This window comes from Xenopus tropicalis, chromosome 3 (genome assembly GCF_000004195.4).
Source record: "Xenopus tropicalis strain Nigerian chromosome 3, UCB_Xtro_10.0, whole genome shotgun sequence".
NCBI classification, from domain to species: Eukaryota; Metazoa; Chordata; class Amphibia; order Anura; family Pipidae; genus Xenopus; species Xenopus tropicalis.
In genome coordinates, this window is record NC_030679.2 from 130,217,807 (window position 1) to 130,238,445 (window position 20,639).

The window sequence follows — 20,639 nt, forward strand, 5'->3', positions numbered from 1 at the left end:
GGCGGGAAATCTAGAGACACTGGAGATGTGACGATGCTGCGCTCTCGGAGCAAAATGTGACTTGTCTGGAATCCCAGGACCATCCCAAAAGGTGAAACCCGACTATTGTTGCACCCATGTGGCCCCTGCCATGCTAGGGCCACTGGCTTAAATGCTTTTTATTTGTCTCTTTAAAACTCGTCCTAGAGCCCTATCCAGCGTGGCTAGTTCGGAATAAGCTTTGATGCAGACCATATTGCTTTCTAGGTAGCCATGCAGAATGCCAGTCACCCTAAGAAATAATTCCTAATGTATTTCTATTGTGTTTGTCAAGCAAACTAAATTTCACTTATAATATATAAATACATATTGTTTCCTTCAGTCTTGGAATTACACACCTCAAACAGGCAGGTACCATTTTGTGGATACTGCTATTAAGGCAAGCTTTACATCACTCCAAATCTCACAATTAGATGGTGAGAAGGGAGAGGGAAAGTGAGTGCTGAATGGAAAGTAAGTGCTAAATGGAAAGTGAAAGTAATTGTCTTTCCTGCCTCTATGCCAGTGTTTTTCAACCTTTTTTGGGCAAAGGCACACTTGTTTCATGAAAAAAATCACGAGGCACACCACCATTAGAAAATGTTAAAAAATTTAACTCTGTGCCCAGCAGCAGTGCCCCCCTAGTACATTGGTGCCCAGCAGCAGTGCCCCCCTAGTACATTGGTGCCCAGCAGCAGTGCCCCCCTAGTACATTGGTGCCCAGCAGCAGTGCCCCCCTAGTACATTGGTGCCCAGCAGCAGTGCCCCCCTAGTACATTGGTGCCAAGAGCAGTGCCCCCCTAGTACATTGGTGCCAAGAGCAGTGCCCCCCTAGTACATTGGTGCCCAGCAGCAGTGCCCCCCTAGTACATTGGTGCCCAGCAGCAGTGCCCCCCTAGTACATTGGTGCCCAGCAGCAGTGCCCCCCTAGTACATTTGTGCCCAGCAGCAGTGCCCCCCTAGTACATTGGTGCCCAGCAGCAGTGCCCCCCTAGTACATTGGTGCCAAGAGCAGTGCCCCCCTAGTACATTGGTGCCCTGCCTACGGCACACCAGGCAACATCTCGTGGCACACTAGTGTGCCGCGGAACAGTGGTTGAAAAACGCTGCTCTATGCTTAAGGCATAGAGGCGGGACAGTCAGTTTATGATTGACAGCTGTGGTTTTTTAAAAGCCTCTATCATGGGCATGGATGTGTTAATGAAAAAAGAAATTTGGGTTTGATGTTTAATTTAAAAGAAACTTTTATTATACCGTTTTTTTATGTCCAAGTGACAGGTGCCCATTGTTAATTAGCCATTATCAGCAAGTGAGCTGTTGACATGTAAGTTTGCAGTCACCCTACCATGTGTGTTTTGTAACCCCTCCATTATTTGCCTCCTACCTATTGAGATTATGCCCTAACCCAGGGGTGGGCAAACTATGGCCCGCGTGCCACATCCGGCCCGCCGACATGGGCCCCTTAAAAGAAATACGGGCCCTGATTGGTTGTGCCCCGTGCGTGCGCACGACATCAGCGTAGCGCTGGCCCGGCCCGGCTGTAAGTAAATGTGGCCCCTGAGCCAAAAAGTTTGCCCACCCCTGCCCTAACCTCTTCTACAGTTGCCTGTAGCTACAATCATACCCAATCAGTCCCCAGGCTGCATATATGGCCTGCAGTGTGACATATAACCGGTGGCATATTTAGAGGATACTGGGTCCCACAGGAAACTATTTTTTAAGGGGTTGCCACCCCCAAAATTTTCAGGAAAATGATTGTTTCCCATGTATGTTAACAACATAAGGGCACCCTGCTGTAATAAGCAGAGGAATGAATGTTTTTGGCAGTAAGTGGTACTAGTGTCGTACACTGCAACCCCTGCACCCAGATGTGCAACAGTCCCTATTCACACTATCTGCTGGGCCATAGCTTTCCTCTTATTCCTCATTTTCCCTGCAGTTTCAGGTGGCAGATTATTCCTCCAAAATGGAAGACGAGCTGGCGCTGTCTGATCAGGGTTCTGATGAGGGTGAGGAGGTTTTGACACCTGCTGAGCTTATTAATAAGTTGGAAGAGGTGAGTACTACTCTAATATTAGCACAACAGAGACCGTTTCCGCACACCCTGGCTCTCCAAACTTGAACGCCCGGTGCACACTGCTAGAGGGATCGGCACTCTCCCAAAACTGCAAGGCAACAAAAAGCAAAGGCACTCAGGGCTTAGTGAGTCCTTAGCCCTGAGTGCCTTTGCTTTTTGTTGCCTCACTACTCTAATATAGACACATATATAGCTAACATTTGGTCTGTTGTCCTCTGTACAACTACAGCTCCCTGCACTTCAGCTAAAGGTGATGTTGGCAGGTCATTTGTACTGGACATTGGAAATTTTTTACTTCGGCTACCAAGAGTTTGTATTCCATCCAGGAAGTAGCATTTGATCTATTTTTTCTACAGCCCTTTAGGTTGAAATGTAGTATGCTTCCCTACAAGCTCACCAGATCATCAATATAACCAGAAATGATTTCATATAATCAGTTGCTTATATAACAAAGGCATATGGCTGTTGGTGTGTTCTACAGTCTAATAAGAGAGGGCTCCTAGAACATCTTTCAGGCTCCACTTATGCAGCCCTCCATACAGGCCCGGGCTGACAATATAGGGATTCTGGCTGCTGGTGGCTTCTGTAAGATGCCATAGACAGTCACTGTTTAGTGGGCAGATGGGGGTCTGTTTGGACCTCTGCGTACTTAAAGGGGTGGTTCACCTTTAAATCAACTTTTAGTATATTGTAGACAGTAATAATTTTCATTTTTTAATATGAGTTGTTTTTCTTAATAAGATTTTTGTTCGGCAGCTCTCCAGTTTGGAATTTTAGCAGCTTATCTGGTTGCTTGGGTCTCATTTACCTTAGCAACCAAACAGAGGCTAGAATATGAATAGTAGAGGGCTTAAAAAAAGTCCGAAGAGGAAAGCAAGAAAATTCAAAACCTATAAAACATACAAAATGACAACCAATTGAAAAGTTAGCCAGTCTATAAAATACTAAAAGTTAACTTAAAGGTGAATCACCCCTTTGAAATGCCAGGGCCTATTTTGAATCCCAGTCCAGACCTGCCTCCATACGTGTGGCCAAGCAGTGCACTGTACTTGTGCTCAGCCCTGAACACCGTGCAGAAAGTCTGTAACTAATGAACCCTGGAAGGCAAGGTTTGCTGGCACAACTGAATTGTCACATTTGGCATTGGACTGCAACAACCCCTGCTTCTAAGGGAAATTATTTAAGCAAACTTGTCCAAAGGCAGAAAGCCCCAATATACTTCAAACCACACTCTATAAATAAGTAGCCATCAGTGCAAAATAACGTGAAATAATTCCTTTTAATATACCACTCAAGGGTGGGCCACTCCCATTAAAGGACAGTGTCGCACACATAAACACAAATCACAAGTCAATGCTCTATAAAGTAGTTGCATCTAAATGTCCTTCATGAAACTGAAACTTTGCAGTCATATACTGGCCACATTATGAAGTTCCTATAAGAAATCCCAAGTCTCAATCAGTAATAATAAGACCTATATATTTACCAGTATAGAATTCAAGTGCAGCACTGGGATAAAGCCATGTTTATAAAAATGTGTTGGAGCAGGTTCAGGTATAATGAGAGCAATGATGAGATTTTCAGATGACAACTTGATAATATGGCCAGTGTATGTCTACAGGTATCGGCCAGTTTGATATAGGATGCCTAGGTCTGACTTCTTTATGGAATATTTATATGTGCGATGCGGTCTTTTAATGGGATGGCTCCACTCTGGGTGGAATAGTAAGGGGAAATTTTTTTTATAGCACAGATCATTGCAGGTGACTTATTTAGGGCTGTGACACGAAGAGATTAGTCACCCCAAGTTTAACCTTCTGTAGCGTTGGCGACTAATTGGATGCTTTCCTACTGGTGAGAATGTAAATCGCTGGTAGAAAAACATAAGTGTAACTTTGGCTTTCCGATGGTGACTTTGGAAAGATGAAGCAACACAATGTTTTCCTACCACTGATTTACATTCTCACCGGTGGGAAAGCATTCAGAGAAGATTACTCACCAACGCTAGAGGAAATTAATCGCAGGGCAACTAAACTCCTTGTGTGTCATCAGCCTAAAGCTGGCTATAGACATTTAGATTTTAGTCTTCTTCCAACAAACGTTTGGATATCGAATATATGTTTAAATGCAGTGATCTAAAACTAACATTCAGACTGAAATTGTAGGATAAAGTCCCAAAATTGCATGTTCTGAAGATGAAATAGCTGGCAGACACCAAACATGCCCAGATTTTATTGTTATCCACCCAAAATTTTCTATCCTGTCCTATAGACTAAACACCTGATAGCAATAGAATGAAAATCAGGAATATAATTTGGAAACATAGTTTTGTACAATTTTCTGACCATGTCTGGGCTCCAAATTAATGTCCTGGTAATTTTCATACCATAGTGATCAGTCGTTTATTCAATCAGAAAGGTTAGAAAATATCGGTGCATGTATGGCCAGCTTTAGAATGTTCTGGCTTTTTTAAGTTCGGTATTCAAGGTTTGATATTGTGCTATGGGAAGATTTATACCACCAAGTCAACCCCTTGAGCTATTGTAAAGCTTATCTAAAGAGTGTTCAGTTGTTGTGTTCAGACCTGTGCTGGCCATGACTAGGATATGTACACATGGGCAGATTGTCTGGCATTCAAAATACTAAGGGGTTTGCAGGATAGGGCAGTTATTGGTGCAGGGTAGAATAGCTTTTTCACTTAAAGGAAAAGTAACACTAAAATTTTTTAAGGCAACTTCGGCAAATCGTGCCGCCGCGTATGCCATCCCACTGGTGATTTACATTCTAGCCGGTGGGATAGCACTGCGGGGAGATTAGTCACGGCACGACACATCTTCCCATGTGTCACAGCCCTTAAGCAGCACACCGGCTTAAACTGCTAATAGTGAAAAAGATAGGGTTTTGCATCTTCAGGGCATTCCGAATAAACCTTTTGTGATTAACAGCTTTTTGTCTGTGACTGTCTAGTATACATTCATTATATGTGATTTGTAAATGGAATTGCATTCCCTACACTGCAGGTTTTGATAACTGAAACATTGTTAGGGCGAAGACACACGGAGCTACTTAGTAGCAGCTACTTGTCACGGCTAATAAATGCCAGAAAATACCCTGCCATAGACAATACTGAGGATTGTCTCTGCTAAAACACACGTAGAGACAATTATCAGCAAATCAGCAGTGTCTGTTTTGTAGCTGCTACTAGTAGCTCTGTGTGTCTTCACCCTTAGGGAAGAGTGTAGTATACGTAACATAGCCATTGGAAATCTTAGTAAAAATGATTTGTTCATGGCTAGGCTATACAATAGCACAGGACAATGATTGACAGGCATCAAAGTCCGGGTTAGAATGCTGACTGCCCAACACTGGTGAAACTGTGAGTGTGTGTGGTGGTAGCAATATATTTGCAAAGACTGAAATGCAGTAACTTGACTCTAGCATACCATTCCTTCCTCCTGCTCCAGGCCTGGCTCAATGAGAAGTTTGGACCAGAACTGTTGGAGAGCAAATCTGAGATTGTGGAGTGCGTAATGGAACAACTAAGTCACATGGTAATTGAGCTCATGATCTCCTTATTCACTTTGCTGACCCTGTACAGGTAGCCTCCACTGAAATGACCAAAGTATTGCAAATGCAGCAGAAGCCTGAATAACACACATATGCCACCTGTCTCTGTGCTGTTAGCAATAATAGGCTTAATCCCCTTCTATGTTGTTGATATTGGTAACAGTGGATCTTATTGCATTCATAGTTGCCGACTATGAGTTCTCTGTGCTGTGTCAGCTGTCTTATAGCATCTAACCGAGCAAAGCCCTGAAGTGTGTTTGTGTGTACAGTATCAATGGAGGCAACAGACTTCTGAGTTCCTTATTGCCTTTTGCAGGAGCAGAATCTGCGCAGGGCAAGACCTGGAGATCTGAAGATCAGCTTCCACCACATGGAGATTGAGCGTATACGGTACATGCTCAGCAGCTACCTGCGGAGCCGTATGCTCAAGGTACTAGCTGAGTACTAGAGTATTATGTTCTGATGCTAGTAGAATTCTGCAAAGAACGTTATTTGATTTAGTTATTATTTAGTCACTCCAGACATAGAGGATCCACCTCCTGCATTATTAGCCTAGGTTTATGCTGTTCTGGCCCTGGCATCAACGAGCCAATGCAGTTCCTGATACGACAGAAAATCAAACCTGCCTGATCGAGATCTGCACAATTTTAGGCCAGATGTTGGTCCGGTAGGCCGTCAGGGGTGCAGATACACGGGCAGATAAGCTGCAGAATCGGTCTGAAGCACCCTTATCGGCAGCTGAAATCTGCCCGTGTATGGCCACCTTTAGAGCTGGGTCTATCATGCATTTCTTCTGCCACTGCACAGTGATCATTATATAACTGCAGTATTATCTGCACAATGCAATAACACTGTAGGTACAGTGGCGCTTAACTTTAAAAAAAAAAAAAAAGTTTACCATTATATTTTGTTTACTTTCACTTATGGCAGATTGAGAAGTTTTTTCCTCACATTCTTGAGAAAGAGAAAAGCAGAGGAGAGGGAGAACCTCCTCACTTGTCCCCGGAGGAGTTTGCCTTTGCCAAAGAGTAAGTAATGTTCAAGGGGCATAGTGTTGTGATCAAAAAGGGCTATAGAGAACAGTATGGAAGGGGGAATCACAACAGACTATACAGGGATCCCCAACCTTTCTTACTCATGAGCTCAGTCAAATGTAAAAAGACTTTGAGAGCAACACAAGCACCATAAAAGTTAATGGAGATGCCAAATAAGGGCTAAGATTGGCTATTAGGCAGCCTCTATGCACACTATCAGCTTACAGGGGGCTTTATTTGGTAGTAAATTATGTTTTTATTCAATCAAAACTTGCCCCCAAGTCAGGAATTCAAAAATAACTACCTGGTTTGAGGCCACTGGGAGCAACATCCAAGGGGTTGGTGAGCAACGTGTTGCTAACGAGCCACTGGTTGGGGATCACTGGACTACACCATAACCTCAGAATGCCCTGATTGGATTGGTTTAGGTAGGGCTGTGGAGTGTTATAACTATTTATACCAGCACCAGATCTACAGCTGCCACAGATTGGTTGCCAAAAGTTGCCTTATTCCTGGTAAAGTGTTCTGCATTAACATAATAGATTTGAGAGAGCAATATGTAGTAGAGACATCCATAAAAAGGAGCCATTGTAACAGTAAATTGAAGTTGATTCATATTTTATCTGATTGTGTTTTGTTGTTGCTACAGGTACATGACAAACACAGAAACCCTATTAAAGAGTGTGGCTCTGCGTCACATGCCGCCAAATCTGCAGACTGTGGATCTTCTCAAATGTGGTAAGTGCTTCATTTTTTTTCAAATAATATTTATAAAGTCACAATGAATATTCGTGCACTGTACGCAATGTTTTTTTTGGTTTGTTTTTTTTTTTTTTTGCAGTCCCAAAACCAAACCTGGATTCCTTTGTATTCCTGAGAGTGAAGGAGGAACAGAAGAACATCCTGGTGGAACCAGAGACAGATGAGCAAAGGTAGCAATGAGACTGGCAGTGTGTTCAAAATAGGCCCTGGTATTTCAAGTACACAGAGGCCCAAACAGCCCCCAGCAGCCCAATAAATAGTGACTGTCTATGGCATCTTACAGCAGCCCCTCTGGCATTTGCCAGAATCTACAGATTGCCAGTCCGGGCCTGTAACAGATAATAGGTCCAATAGCACAGAGCATCTTAACCCGGAACATAAGGTATCTAGATAAAAAGCTCAGTATACTTTGCAAATATGACAAGCACAATATTTTTTTCTATCCAAGTATAAAATAGGCCTGGCCTGTAAATAATCAATATAAAAGAAAAACTACATGCTGCCCATTTGCACTAGAAAGTTTATTTCAAAGTAATAGCTAGCTATGCTTCAGTCTAATATTACATAGTAATAGTCACCAAGCCCTGTAAGATTATTACACAGACGGGGTTGTAAACCCCGTGATCTATGGATAGATAGCCTTTGGTATCACTCATATCACCTAAATATATGTTATCCAGCCCAAATAATGTTTTTCTATTGTTTAAAAACAGATAAGTGTATTTTGTATGAGGCTATGATGAGGAGAATGGGCTACAGGGTAGGGGCAGAGATGCTGACAACACAGTAGCTGTTTTTCTAGCAACTTCTGCCTTTTTTTTTGCAGATAAATCCAGCATCACCCTCCTGAAACTATTCGTATCCATTTCACACAGTGAAACCAGTTAACACAAGCCTTTTCCTCATTTTCTTTTAGTGAATATGCTATCGATATGGAGGTCGGATCTCAACATCTGATCCGTTACCGGACCATTGCACCCCTTGTGGCTTCTGGAGCTGTAAAACTCATTTAACTCGACATAGTGGAGCAACCTTTATCTTATCCTGCAGGGGGCAGTACAACAGTAGATTAGATTGATTTGTAAAGCACAACTAAAGAACCTGAAGAAACCTATAGTAAAATGCTGATTAAGCAGTTTCACCAACATAGGATTGGGTATTTGGCTTATGGAATTGTAAAGCCTTTATCATGGATGCCCTTGGGAGAAGTGTGAGTAAAGATCTGTGTGCTTTGTGAGACAATGCTACTTGGATTTCCATCTTGATATTATATCATTGATAATATATACAGGTATGGGATCCATTATCCAGAAACCCATTATCCAGAAAGCTCCAAATTACGGAATGACCATCTCCCATAAACTCTTTATTTAATTCAATTTTTTTTGATTATTCCCTTTTTCTCTGTAATAATAAAACAGTACCTTGTACTTGATCTCAGCTAAGAAATAATTAATCTTTATTGGAAGCAAGACAATCCCATTGCATTTAATTCATGTTTGAATTATTTTTTTAGTAGACTTTAAGTATCGAGATCCAAATTACGGAAAGACCCTTTATCCAGAAAACCCAAGGTCCCGAGCATTCTGGATAACAGGTCCCATTACCTGTATTGCTAAGTAGGTAAAGTTGTCAATCTGTATGTCAGCACTGTGTAAATAAAGGCTGATAACAGTGGTTTATACTGGTGTGAAAGGGTTCAGCGCTTAAATTTGGAGGCCTGGGCCATGCTGGTAATTACAGAGTGTAAACTCAGCCTCAGGAATGTGACCAGCAGAGAGGTCAGTAGGTACACACAGGGTTGAAACACATACAGACTTGCATCAGCTGGACTTGTGCCCTGCAGACATATATGTAAATAAACCAACTGTACTTGTCTGTTAACTCTGGGGCCCTTTGGTCTCACCCTATCTTTCTCTCTTTTTTTTTTTTCCCCTTCTTCTAATGAGGCAAAAGACAAAGTGGAACCAGAGTAGTAGAAATAGTGTTAAAGAATACATATTAAGTGCCAACATATTTTGCAGTGCTCTCCAATAGTTGGGTGTATGGGAAAGAAATCTGAAGTCCATCAGGCAGTGTGTGACTTGGGACCCCACTCCCCCTGCCCAAGTACTAGATGTAAATACAGGTACTAGTAGCTCTGTGGTTTTACCCTAATAGGAAGCACAAGTGGGTGGGTGGTCCACAATGTTTAGGTGATAATCACTAAACCAGTGATCCCCAACCAGTGCCTCTTAAACAACGTTGCTCACCAACCCCTCTGATGTTACTCCCAATGGCCTCAAAGCAGGTTTCCTTTTTAAAATTTCTGAGTTGAAGACAAGATTTGGTGGCAGAAAGACCATGTGTACTGTCAAGCAGAGCCTCCTGTAGGCTGCCAGTCATCATTGGGATAGCAAATAACCAATCGCAACCCTTATTGGTCATACCCTAGGAAATGTTTTTATGCTTGCGTTGCTCCCCAACATTTTTTACATTTAAATGTTGCTCACAGGTAAAAAAAAGGTTGGGGGCCCCTGCACTTAACAATACACTGGGGTTGACTGCGGCCCTTTTTTTTTTTTTTTAAGAGATACTGCCACCAGAAATATATATATTTATTTTATTACATCTGTCATAACATAGGCCTTGCATGACATTTATAATATTGCTGTAAAAGTATTTGCTTGATGTATTTATATAACCTTTCTGACCCCCATGTTCCTCTATGAGGGGGCTGCCATATCTGTGCTGCAGTAGGCCGTTAGCATTAGAAGCTGTTACTGACAGGTTGAGAAAGGACAGTCAGGTTTAGGGACTTCAAGTAACAATTACTTACAAAAGCAAAACTATCAACAAAAAATGACTTATAGGTAACCTTTTATGTAGATTCATATTTTGAAGAGTAGTTTTTAAGTGCCAGTATCACTTTAAGGCCATAGTGGAAGCAACAGAGTAGCAGCACTTAACATTGCCAAAAGAGTTGTCTATAAACATCCAATGTGTTGCCACACACAGGCGGTTTGTTTTAGGAGAAAATGTGATCATTTATGTGCTAAAAAGCTTGTGGGGCCGTGTATACTCCCAAAGCAAAGCCGGCCCCACTAATGCCTATGGTGTCGCACGTCTGTGTTTTTCCAGCCCTGTTGCACTCTCAATCAGTGGATAATTACAGTCTGACCTACAGGTTGGTGTTGCCCCCAATCCAGTGCCCCAGCCCAGCAGTATCACTTGCATGGCACCTATGTTTCTTCTTGTTCACTGCATAGCAATGAGCACTGCTTCCCAGGGCAGTTTGCCGTTTTCTACCATTGTCACCTCGGTGGTGCATTTTTTTATTGTCTTTATTCTGTTTTGGTTACACAGTCATCTTGTTCCCATCCTCCACCCCATAAATTGTTTCTCTTGACCTCCTTCTTTCTTGAGTCTGGTTCTGTTTAGGGGAAATCATTTGGGCTTCTGAATAGGAAGCGCCTTCTGTTACCCACCCTGCTTCAGAGTGCTAGGAAGGGGTAATTGTATGCATTGGCAGCCCATCCCCCCACACTACCTTTAAAAAAAAAAAAAAAAAAAATGCTCCAGACCCTCTATTTATATACGGCTCCAATCGTGGGACAATTGCTCTGCTGCTGAATAGCGTTTGGGAGAAACTAATGATTACACAGTGGGGGGAGCACATGCAAGAATGCATTGGGTGCAGAGAGCCAGCGCCACAGTTGCACCAAGATGAGTCTTGCAGTTTCCATGTGCTGAATAAGAATGCACCAAATGGTTGGAGATATCCTAATTATGCTTTTAGTACATATTGACCCCATATCTGCAGTACTTTTATAATTGTTAGGAATGTGGTACAATAACAATGGAAGTCACTTGTGGGTTTGCCTGTGGAGTCCAAGCAAAGAAGCCCTGGATGTGCAGCGTGGGGAGGCACCATATGTTGGATTGAGCCCTACACAACTCCCTTTTTGCTTCTCTTATCATAGCTAACCCCCCCCCCCTTATCATAGGCCACATACTTAAAATCTCTTTAAGCTTTTCCATAATAAAGGAAGCAACAAACAATCTTTAATTTTAAAGTAGGGGGAACACACTTACTTATACCCAGGTTTCAGGGAGTCACGTGCCACATGGTATCACTAAGTACTACTTACAATGATAGGAGTTAGGGGTTATCTGTGGCTCTTGTGTATTAAAAGCATATCCTGAGCCTTCACCATCTGTGCTGAAGCTGCCAAGGGCAAGCGTGGTCTGAGCATCCATCTGTACATGCCCTTAAAGGGCCACTCGTAGCTGTAGATAATACAACCCCATTTTCTGTTCATTTCAACTACAGAATTGGGTCTTCTTTAAAAGCCTTAGGGGCCCAAGAGCATGAGCATCCAACACTGGCTTTTGGCCTTGTCCCATGTACAAACATTTCTTCCGATTCTCTGAATCTCTTAATGTTATGACCTGTAGGTAAACCCTTAAGAGTAACCCTTTAAATGTACTATTGGCAAATAATATGGGGTTTAAATGATTTGCACGAAACACAGCAGAGGTGCCTTTTGCCCATGGGTGAGATCAGGACTGGACAAGTGACTATGGCATCTTACAGCTTGCCAGTCCAGGCCTGGGTGGGATGTTGGGAATGGTTTTTGAATATCTGGAGGGGTGTGGGTTTGCTATTCCTTGTACTCAGGAAAAGTTCAATTTAAAGGGGAAGTTCACCTAAACTTTTACTATAGATAGCAGATAATGGTGTCTAATGGTATATAATGGTAACTATTTACTGGAACCTTTTGATGCCAACACAGGAGAAAGTCCTGTTATTAAAATCCTTGTCAAGGTTCCCAACCTAAATGAAAGTAAAAAGGTCTCTAGATTGAAAGTATTGGCAAAAAAAATCTGGTGATTTGGGTGAATGGAAACATGCAACATGCACCCATCTTGTTAGTCTACTTTGAATATCCAGCCTGAAGGATTTAAAGGGAAAAATATACCCCCTTTTGATGTGAGCTCATTCACTTGAGTTTGTGTACAAATGGTAAATAAATGTGAAAAAGAAATGTTTTTTTACACAGACATACCTGAAAGGAAACCATGATGGTACCTGTGAGCACAGGCAAACTAGGCAAGACCATGGTGCTTGAGAAACTGCCTCCTTTGGGTATTTCTTGGTGCAACCCCCACCCAAGCAGCTCGGTTACTCATTGTTTGTATGAGTGGTGCCCAGGAAACGCTTCTAACACCAAGCAAATTGAATCCTGCCATTGATATGGTTATTCTGTGCTTCCATACTCATGGCCCAGCAGGGAGGATGGTGCTTATTCTCATTGCTCAGCATGGTTGGGCTGTCCTTATGTCTGCAGGAAGAAGCTTTTTATCATGGTGCCTCCATGAAACTAGTAAGGACCAGACTGGCAATCTGTGGGTTCTGGCACATGCCAGAGGGGCTGCTGTAAGATGCCATAGACACTGACTATTGGGCTGTTTGGGCCTCTAGGTACTTTGGACCTGAAAGCTGGCATCCAACAATTGGACCTCTGCACCTCTTTATAAAAAGGGTCCTAAGTGAGTACAGTTGTGCCTCTCCTGCTGCTGTCTGTCAGCTTGTGTTTGGCTTCCCACCCTGGCTCAGGGCTGTTATTAATTCAGTGCCACAAGTAGGAGGTTTCCCTGCTGTGACAAATGGAGGACAGGAAAAGCAGGAACTGGCTAGCACCTCCCCTCCTGTAGGCAATGGGAATCAGAACCTAAATGGGAATGAGAGTCTGGGGAGCAACTGGAAATACTTTGCAACCATTTTGCATTTCATTCAGGTAGACAACCCCCCAACAGAATTAAAGGGGAACAAAACTTTAATATAGGCTAGGTCTTATGAGGTTAGGGCCAGGTGGCCTTGGCGTGGCTCTGTGATGGGACCTCTGGGAGGGAAAGTATTGCATGAGAGTATTTGAAGATGGGAGCTGAGATAGAGGGAGGGGTTTAATTGCTATGGTTCTTGAGTGTAAGTGATAATTGTGTGAATTTCATTCAAGAGGAAATTGGGAGCCATTGAAGTGATTTGCATGGGTGGAGGGGCTGAACTGGAATGGTCAGATGAGTCTACACAGGGCCCCCATCACTGAGGTACAGGGCAGGCCTGGTCTGGCCATTTCTAGATTCTGGCAAATGCCAGAGAGGTTCTAGCAGGCATTATTTGCTGAGGCTGTTTGGGCCTCTGTGTATCTGATATTCCTGGGGGCTATTTTAAATCTCAGCCCAGATGTAGTACAGGGGGCACTGTAATCAGGGGGGGCTATTACAAGGTGGAGCCCCAAAGTTTAAAGACTAGATTTGTCTGGTGGTATTTGCAGGCAGTGGGTGTTGTATGAGTAGATTATGGATAAAGTTTTGATATAATTAGGGTGTTATCTGATTTGCACTAACTGCAGTAGGAAACAATTCAACTCACCCTATGCTAAAAGGTCTATTTTTGTATACAGAAATAAAATGCAATTCTAAAGCGCTTTCTGATATTTTGGTGGCAATGTAACTGCTAATGAAAGTATAATCAGACCCTTTCTTGTTTAGCACAGCTGGGTTTGACTCTTGTAGCAGAAGCCAGACCTGAAGGCAACTCCCAGATCAGAGAGAGAATAGAAAGATAAAGAAATATTTTCAGTAACAATTACAAACCACTGAAACGTGCAAGTGGGAAAGCTCCTCACAATGAAATTATCTCTCATTACACAAAACAGCAGTGTGTGCCATGTAAGTGGCTGATTGCGCACAAATATTCGCAGCGTTTGCGGCTGATAAGGAGCACGTCGCGCTAAATTGGCATACATTGTCCCATTGTCCAGCGGGCAGGGGAACAATTGCGATGTTGCAGCAGATTATCGCGTCCCATCACGGCTTATCACAGTCACGGTGGGTGGGGGAGTCAGTATCAGTCATGCCCAGCAGGCCGAATACTGACGCGCAGCAATTAGGCCCAATACATGCGAGTCTGCGCTCCTTTCCATTCACTTCAACGAGCACAATAGCGCAATATCGGCGGCGCACACTGGGAGCCCACTCATCAGCTGCAGCTGTCACTCCGGCCGCAGCCTCGGCTCCTATTGGCTGCCTATAATTACAGACTGAGCCCTGATTCGCTGCCAGTGAGCCGGATCACGTGATGCCAGGGGATGACTCCGAGCAACTGGGGCTGAGGAGATCTCAGTAGGCGCAGGACGCCGGTGGGAGAGAAGCCTGGGAGCGGCTGTGCCTCACTCCACCTCCATTATCCATCTTCTCCCCCGGTGTAACCGGCCGCTCTTCGCCTCATTCCTATGGTCATCTGTTCCGCTGCCTCTAGGGGCCCCAGGGAATACGTGCAATTGCTTTCACGGGAGGTAAGCGCTGTTGCAACTTGGATCCCCGACTTTAACTTTCTGCCCAGTAAAAGGCAATGTGACCCTTAGCAACGTTACTGTGCTCTCCTATTCAGTAGCTTTGTAATTGCAACTAGTACTATTTGTCTGTCCCTTCTACACTGCTGGTTCTGACTCGGCAAACACATGTAGCAGATGGCGAGAGTCAGTTTCACACATTGCCTTAAACTTTTCTTCACAGTAACTCACTAAGCTGACTCCTGCTGCCCTGTTTGGCGAGTCAGAACCTGCAGTGCTGGGAATAGCAAGGGCCAGACAGATATTGCTTCCAGCAGTGGTTCTATTCAGAAAATGTCATGAATGCAATTTAATTGGTTAAATGGTTATTAAGGGTTTAATGCCACACTTTGTAACTTTATTACTTGATGAAATGGGCCCATGGTTACATTGTATTGGTCACATTGCTTCCCCTATAGGCTTATTGATTAAATGAAGGGCTGACAGCAAGGTTCTGGGGTCCCTTTACACTCACCCCAAACTGCTTGAAAGGCTTAAAGAACAAGTCAACCCAAAATATAAATTTTTGCCTTATAAAAGAAAACACTATTCTAAGCAACTTTGCAATATACATTCATTACAAATTTGCAATGGATTTTTATTTATTTGTGTATATATAATTGCTATTCAAAGTAGTGTTTGTCTGTCCTTTTCTATTCCCTGCACTGGTGGCTCTGACTCCTGAAACTATGTAACACAAGGCAGCCGAGTGACAGACCTGACTCGCTGGAGGAGACCGACCTTTGCAACATTTTAAAAAGTAACAACCAGGAGTTCAGCAAATGCTGCTTTCAATAGCAATTACATTTACAAATAACTTTAAAGCGTTACAAATATTCAATTAATTCACATTGGAAAGTTGTTTAGAATTAGGTTTTTATCATTAGGTAAAAAGTTAATTTTGGGGTTGACTTGTACTTCCTATAAACCTGGCAAAACACTACAGCTGGCCCTCCAGCTGCTGCCCCAACCAACGAGCAGTAAGGGTGAAGACACATGGAGTTACTAGTAGCAGCTACTTGTAGTGGCTACAGAAACAGACAATGCTGATCAATTACTGGTAACTGTCTGTGTGTTTTAGCAGAGGCAATTTTCAGTATTGTCTATGGAAGGGTGTTTTCTGGTGTTTAGTAGCTGTGACAAGTAGCTGCTACTAAGTAGCACTGTGTCTTTGCCTTGAGTGCTGCCAGGTAGTTCCTTCAGCTGAGATTATGCTGACCATAAAGGGGCCAATAAAAGCTGCTGTCCTGGCTGCTCCACACCATGTGTATGGTATGCTTGTGGCTACCTGTCTGTTTAGCTAAAAAATGTATTTGGGTGTTAACCAAATCATCACCAATGGGTCCCACACTACCACAGTATGATCAAGTTGGTGCCCAATAATTGGATCTGCCATATCTGGGCACCCTGTGTACTGCCAACCTATCCATACAAGCAGGCGTCAATGTGTATGACCAGCTTTTGACTGCAATGTGTGGCAAGTACCAAACTTGGGGCTTTATGTGAAGTGTACTTTATCCTGTCTGTTTTCCCTTTCAGGCTTCCCCCTTCTCTCCCTTGAAGATGCCTGGAGACTTTTCTGTTTGCGTCTGCATCAGCCCCCCACCGCAGCCCCAGTTCCATTGCTCACCCGCTGACTCCCTCCGCCCTTGCTTGGTTCCCACTCGCCGGCCACCCGACCCACGCAAGAAGAATGTGGTCTTTGCTGATGCCCTTGGACTGGCTCTCACTTCTGTGCGGCACTTCACACGTGCATTTTTTGATGAAGAGCCGCTGGTACTTGCACTGGCTTCCCTACGAGCCCTACGCCCACTCTCCAGCCCCACTTACACCCTGGACTTCAGCCCACCAACCCAGGACTATGGGCGCTACAGGGAACAGCTTACACGAAAGTTGGTGTGCTTGGAGCAGTGTGCTGTGCAGGGTGCAGCTGTGGCCGGCACTGTGAGGGTGCGTAACGTTGGCTATGAAAAGCGGGTGACTTTGCGGGTAAGCTATGATGGGTGGTGCAATCACTATGATCTGCCATGCACTTACCTGTTTGACACTCGTAGGGGAGGGGACACGGACTCTTTTTCTTTCCGAATGCCCCTTCCAGTGGGTACAGAGCGAGCAGAGTTCTGTATCTGCTACTGGTGTGCAGGGGAGGAGTACTGGGACAACAATGATGGGAAGAATTACTCCTTGCACAAAGAGGGGAAAGGCAAAGGGTACCTGCAGGGGCCATACTGGTGAACGCTGTGGGCTCTGTTGAAAAGCTTGCATCTGTTAACACTTCCAGTGCTGGCTCGCTTGAGGTCAGGTGCTTGTGTTATTTATCCCAGTTTAAATGAAATGGTATTTGGTACATCTGATGCTACTAACTTGCAGGGTGACCAACTACTGCTCACAGCCCTTTGGAGGACCATTCCATCATCTAGAAAGAAGCCTAGTTGCCATGGAGTTGGTTGCACCTGATCATTTGTGGGAGAAGTGGGGCACCTACTGGCCTGCACGGTTGGCTACCGCTGTGCCTGAATTGCACAAGAGTAGGGAAAATGCATAATGGGGATTGAGAGGTAGTGGCTTGTGACTATAAATTGTGGCAAGTCAAGTCTGAAGGAACCCTGTCATGGCCCAACTTGTGTTCCTTCTGAAGCCTTTCCCTGCAGGTTACTCCTCTTCCCCTGGTGCCCATCCCTAGTAACTGCTCTGCCTATTCAGTGGGACAAAGTAAGCAATGATTTTAAGATGTTTGCTTCTCCCCACTTTAAGCTCCACTTTTACCAATGAACCAAATAAATATAATTTTTTAAATCAAAATCTGTGTGCTGCGCTTATTTCTTGAGTGAACAGAACTACTGTTGCCCTTTTGGTTTAGTAGTAGTAGTAGGGAGGGGGGTGGTGGTATATGATGCCCATCTATTTGTAGGCAGCAGTGTCTTTAAGCCCAATTGTTACTCTGCTGCCTATGTGGCACATTCTAGGGTTGCCGAAGGCAATCATTGCTTTCTGGGCAATTTGGCCTCTGGTGTCACACAGGCAGTGTCCAGATCATGGGCATTTGCCATACCTGGAGGGTAATGCATCAACATAGAGGATCTAGCAATGGCTGAAGTGCTAAATAATATTGTAAAAGGGGCATGTGTGTTAGGCTTAACCCTCTGTAAATATGGCTGAGTACCCCTCTCTCTACTCCCTGCTATGCCAGTGCCTCTGCTCTGGGTAGGTTAATAATGTAACTGCAGGCTGTGGTGTAACAGAACCCCAATAAGTGGGTTTGAATGAATGAATAAATGTGAAAAAATGAACTCTGACCCAAAGTTAACTATGGGAATGTCCAATTTACCTCTCCAAACAGTATTGCTCCCCTCAAATGACATCTGACCAATCCAAATACACAACTGTAAATAGATACACACGAGCCAAACTCATACAGCTAATCACATCTTCATGCTCCTTCCTCACCCCAATACTTCTGTACAATTCCACCCTTTACACTATAGTGAGCCCTTCCCCGTGCCCAGGTTGCAGTTCTCAGGATAAGTGTAGAAGACAAGAGAATAGATGTGGCATTGGTGCCACAATGCACAGAAATCTCATTGTTCTGATCCCTTTGTGTGTACATTGTTACAACTGTTACATGCCCTGTAAGTATAAATGGCCCATAATTTGTAGGTTGCCATGCAGTGTAGTTCAGGGTGGAGACAGGGCAGCTGTTCTGGAAGAATACTGCCAGGCCTTGGGCTTCTGCTTGTCAGATCTAAAGAGAGGTTCATATGTCAACGGTCATAATGACAGCCCTGGGGCCCTATGTGTGTTGCAGGGGCCATGTTCATGTCTTCAAGCGGTCTAACCAGTTTGAGGACTGTAATGGGCTAATGTAGGTCATAACCCGTGTGTGTGTGTGTGTGTGTGTGTGTGTGTGTGTGCTGTGCAACAGTGTGGCAGTAGCATCAGTAGCTGTGCAACATTCTAGCTGCCCTCCCCCATAGGGCCCAAAGCCTGTGTCTGATGGCCTGTTAGAGTGAGATTTCAAGTAATTGCTTAATTATCATAGATGACCATGTAAGCCCAACTGAAGGTTTGGAGATTAAAGAGAACACTTTTTCTGCCCTTGAACTTGACATGAAACTGGCCAAACACCATGTAATCCACTCATTTTGTGAGGTTGCCGGACTAGCAAATATCTGCCTGATTAGTACTCCCACACACAAGGCCAGTTGCTGAAGCAAGGGCCAATGATTAGATCGTACATAGGACTAGGACATGGGCCACATCAGTGTGTGTTTGTAGTCTTTGACCAATGGAAATTTAAAGAAATACTGTCATGTTGACTTAGTTTGGAGGGGCTGAGCTGGCAGCTTTCATCAGCCTGTGTACGACCAGCTTTAGGGCTGAATGTCGGATACATGTGCATTTCTATACATATTTACCATGTTATATGCCAAAGAAGCCCTCCCTAAATATTGCACTAAAAAAAAAGAATGCTATTGCATTGCTAAAAGCCCAGTCAGAAACCAGTAGCGCATTATATTCCCAACAGAGATACAGTCTCTCTCAGACTGCACTCAGGTGCAGCTTCAGAATTACGTCCATGGGAACATTATATAGTGAATAATGTACCCCCCTATTGTGCAATATAAGGATATTAATAATCACCAAGGAGTTCCATGGCCATATAAAGCAGGAGGCTGAGTTCTGAAGAGATTTCTTATGTCCTTGTATCTTACAAGAGGAGGAATATTATTTATTTATTCAGTGAGTCATGTAACAGAAATTTGAACAACAGAAAATTTGTTGCACCACCCAAAATCTTTGCACTTTCAAGGAGATGTTGGTGACAGAAATGATATCCCTAAGCACTGATTATAATTGATGACATCACTAAGCTCCATTTATAAGGGTATAATTTACATGATATTCATGGCTCTTGTTTATTTTACACAACTATAACACCCAAAAGGGAGCTGTAGTGCAATAACAGTCACAGGCTGCACCCACTACCAAAACTGTAGCCCAAAGCCCAACATTTAATTACAATTGGTTTAAAAAAAATGGCACATTAGGGTGACTGTTGTAGTATACCTAATGCACCTAATAATGATATTAAAGCTATAACAATAGGTGCCACAATGCACAGTACTTTCATTGTTCTGTTCCCTTTGTGTGCACAGTGTAACATGCCCTGTAATTGTTAATTACCCATAATTTGTAGGTTGCCATATAGTGTAGTTCAGTGTGGAGACAGGGCAGATAATACACTGTTACTGTGAGGCCTCGGGCTTCCTCTGCCTGCCAGATCTGCAGAAAAGTTTGTATGTCAACTGTCGTAATGACCGGCCCTGGGGCCCTATGTGTGTCACTGGGGCCATGGTCATGTCTTCAAGCAGTCTAACCAGTTTGAGGCCTATAATGGGCTAATGTAGGTCATAACCCAGTAGCCTGATGTAGAAATCATTTCATACACAGGAAAGTACAGGGATCTCATAGAGCAGAACCATATGGTAACATAGGGAGATTTATATAGGCCTATAGCTGATCAAAAAGAAGCTAAAAGCCCCTTCCAAAACCACACGCTGTTGGAAAAACAAATCTCCTGGATCCAAAAAGAGAAAATGTATCAGCCACTGAATCAAAAACCTGCAATATATATACAGTATCTATTACTGTACATACCATTTCATATCAAATATTGGCACCCAGCCCTTTCCTCACACTGTATCTGCCACTCAGTTTCATTTTTTTATGAGTTCTGCAACTTGAAAAAAATAATTGTTAGTTATTGTCCTTTATTTATATAATGGCAACTACACTACACTGCAC

General features: G+C 43.5%; 2 protein-coding genes across 4 annotated transcripts; both read left to right on the forward strand.

Annotated features, from left to right (window-relative positions):
* Positions 1-13: 13 nt before the first annotated feature.
* gins4 (GINS complex subunit 4 (Sld5 homolog)) lies at positions 14-9,342 on the forward strand. Of its 2 annotated transcripts, none has more exon segments than NM_001011045.1 (8): positions 14-91; positions 1,958-2,074; positions 5,560-5,646; positions 5,979-6,092; positions 6,593-6,690; positions 7,346-7,434; positions 7,538-7,628; positions 8,375-9,342. In NM_001011045.1, coding segments are annotated over 7 exon segments (666 nt in total). In that variant the 5' UTR covers positions 14-91; positions 1,958-1,984; the 3' UTR covers positions 8,472-9,342.
* A 4,430-nt stretch (positions 9,343-13,772) lies between these two features.
* On the forward strand, positions 13,773-17,636 carry ppp1r3c.2 (protein phosphatase 1 regulatory subunit 3C). Of its 2 annotated transcripts, XM_012958811.1 has the most exons (2): positions 13,773-14,798; positions 16,374-17,636. In XM_012958811.1, exons 1-2 carry the CDS (start codon positions 14,736-14,738, stop codon positions 17,067-17,069), a joined length of 759 nt encoding a protein of 252 aa, XP_012814265.1. In that variant the 5' UTR covers positions 13,773-14,735; the 3' UTR covers positions 17,070-17,636. The 2 variants fall into 2 exon arrangements, with proteins under 2 accessions (XP_012814265.1, NP_001005666.1); NM_001005666.1 differs by lacking the exon at positions 13,773-14,798 and having other exon boundaries at positions 16,309-17,636.
* The last annotated feature ends 3,003 nt before the right edge of the window (positions 17,637-20,639 follow it).

Coding starts and splice junctions, on each gene's coding strand:
- ppp1r3c.2 (XM_012958811.1), top strand. CDS start 14,736: ATGGTCATCTGTTCCGCTGCCTCTAGGGGCCCCAGGGAATACGTGCAA. Junction 14,799..16,373: donor TGCAATTGCTTTCACGGGAG/GTAAGCGCTGTT, acceptor TTTCCCTTTCAG/GCTTCCCCCTTCTCTCCCTT.
- gins4 (XM_031897868.1), top strand. CDS start 1,985: ATGGAAGACGAGCTGGCGCTGTCTGATCAGGGTTCTGATGAGGGTGAG. Junction 2,075..5,559: donor TTATTAATAAGTTGGAAGAG/GTGAGTACTACT, acceptor CTCCTGCTCCAG/GCCTGGCTCAATGAGAAGTT. Junction 7,629..8,374: donor CCAGAGACAGATGAGCAAAG/GTAGCAATGAGA, acceptor ATTTTCTTTTAG/TGAATATGCTATCGATATGG.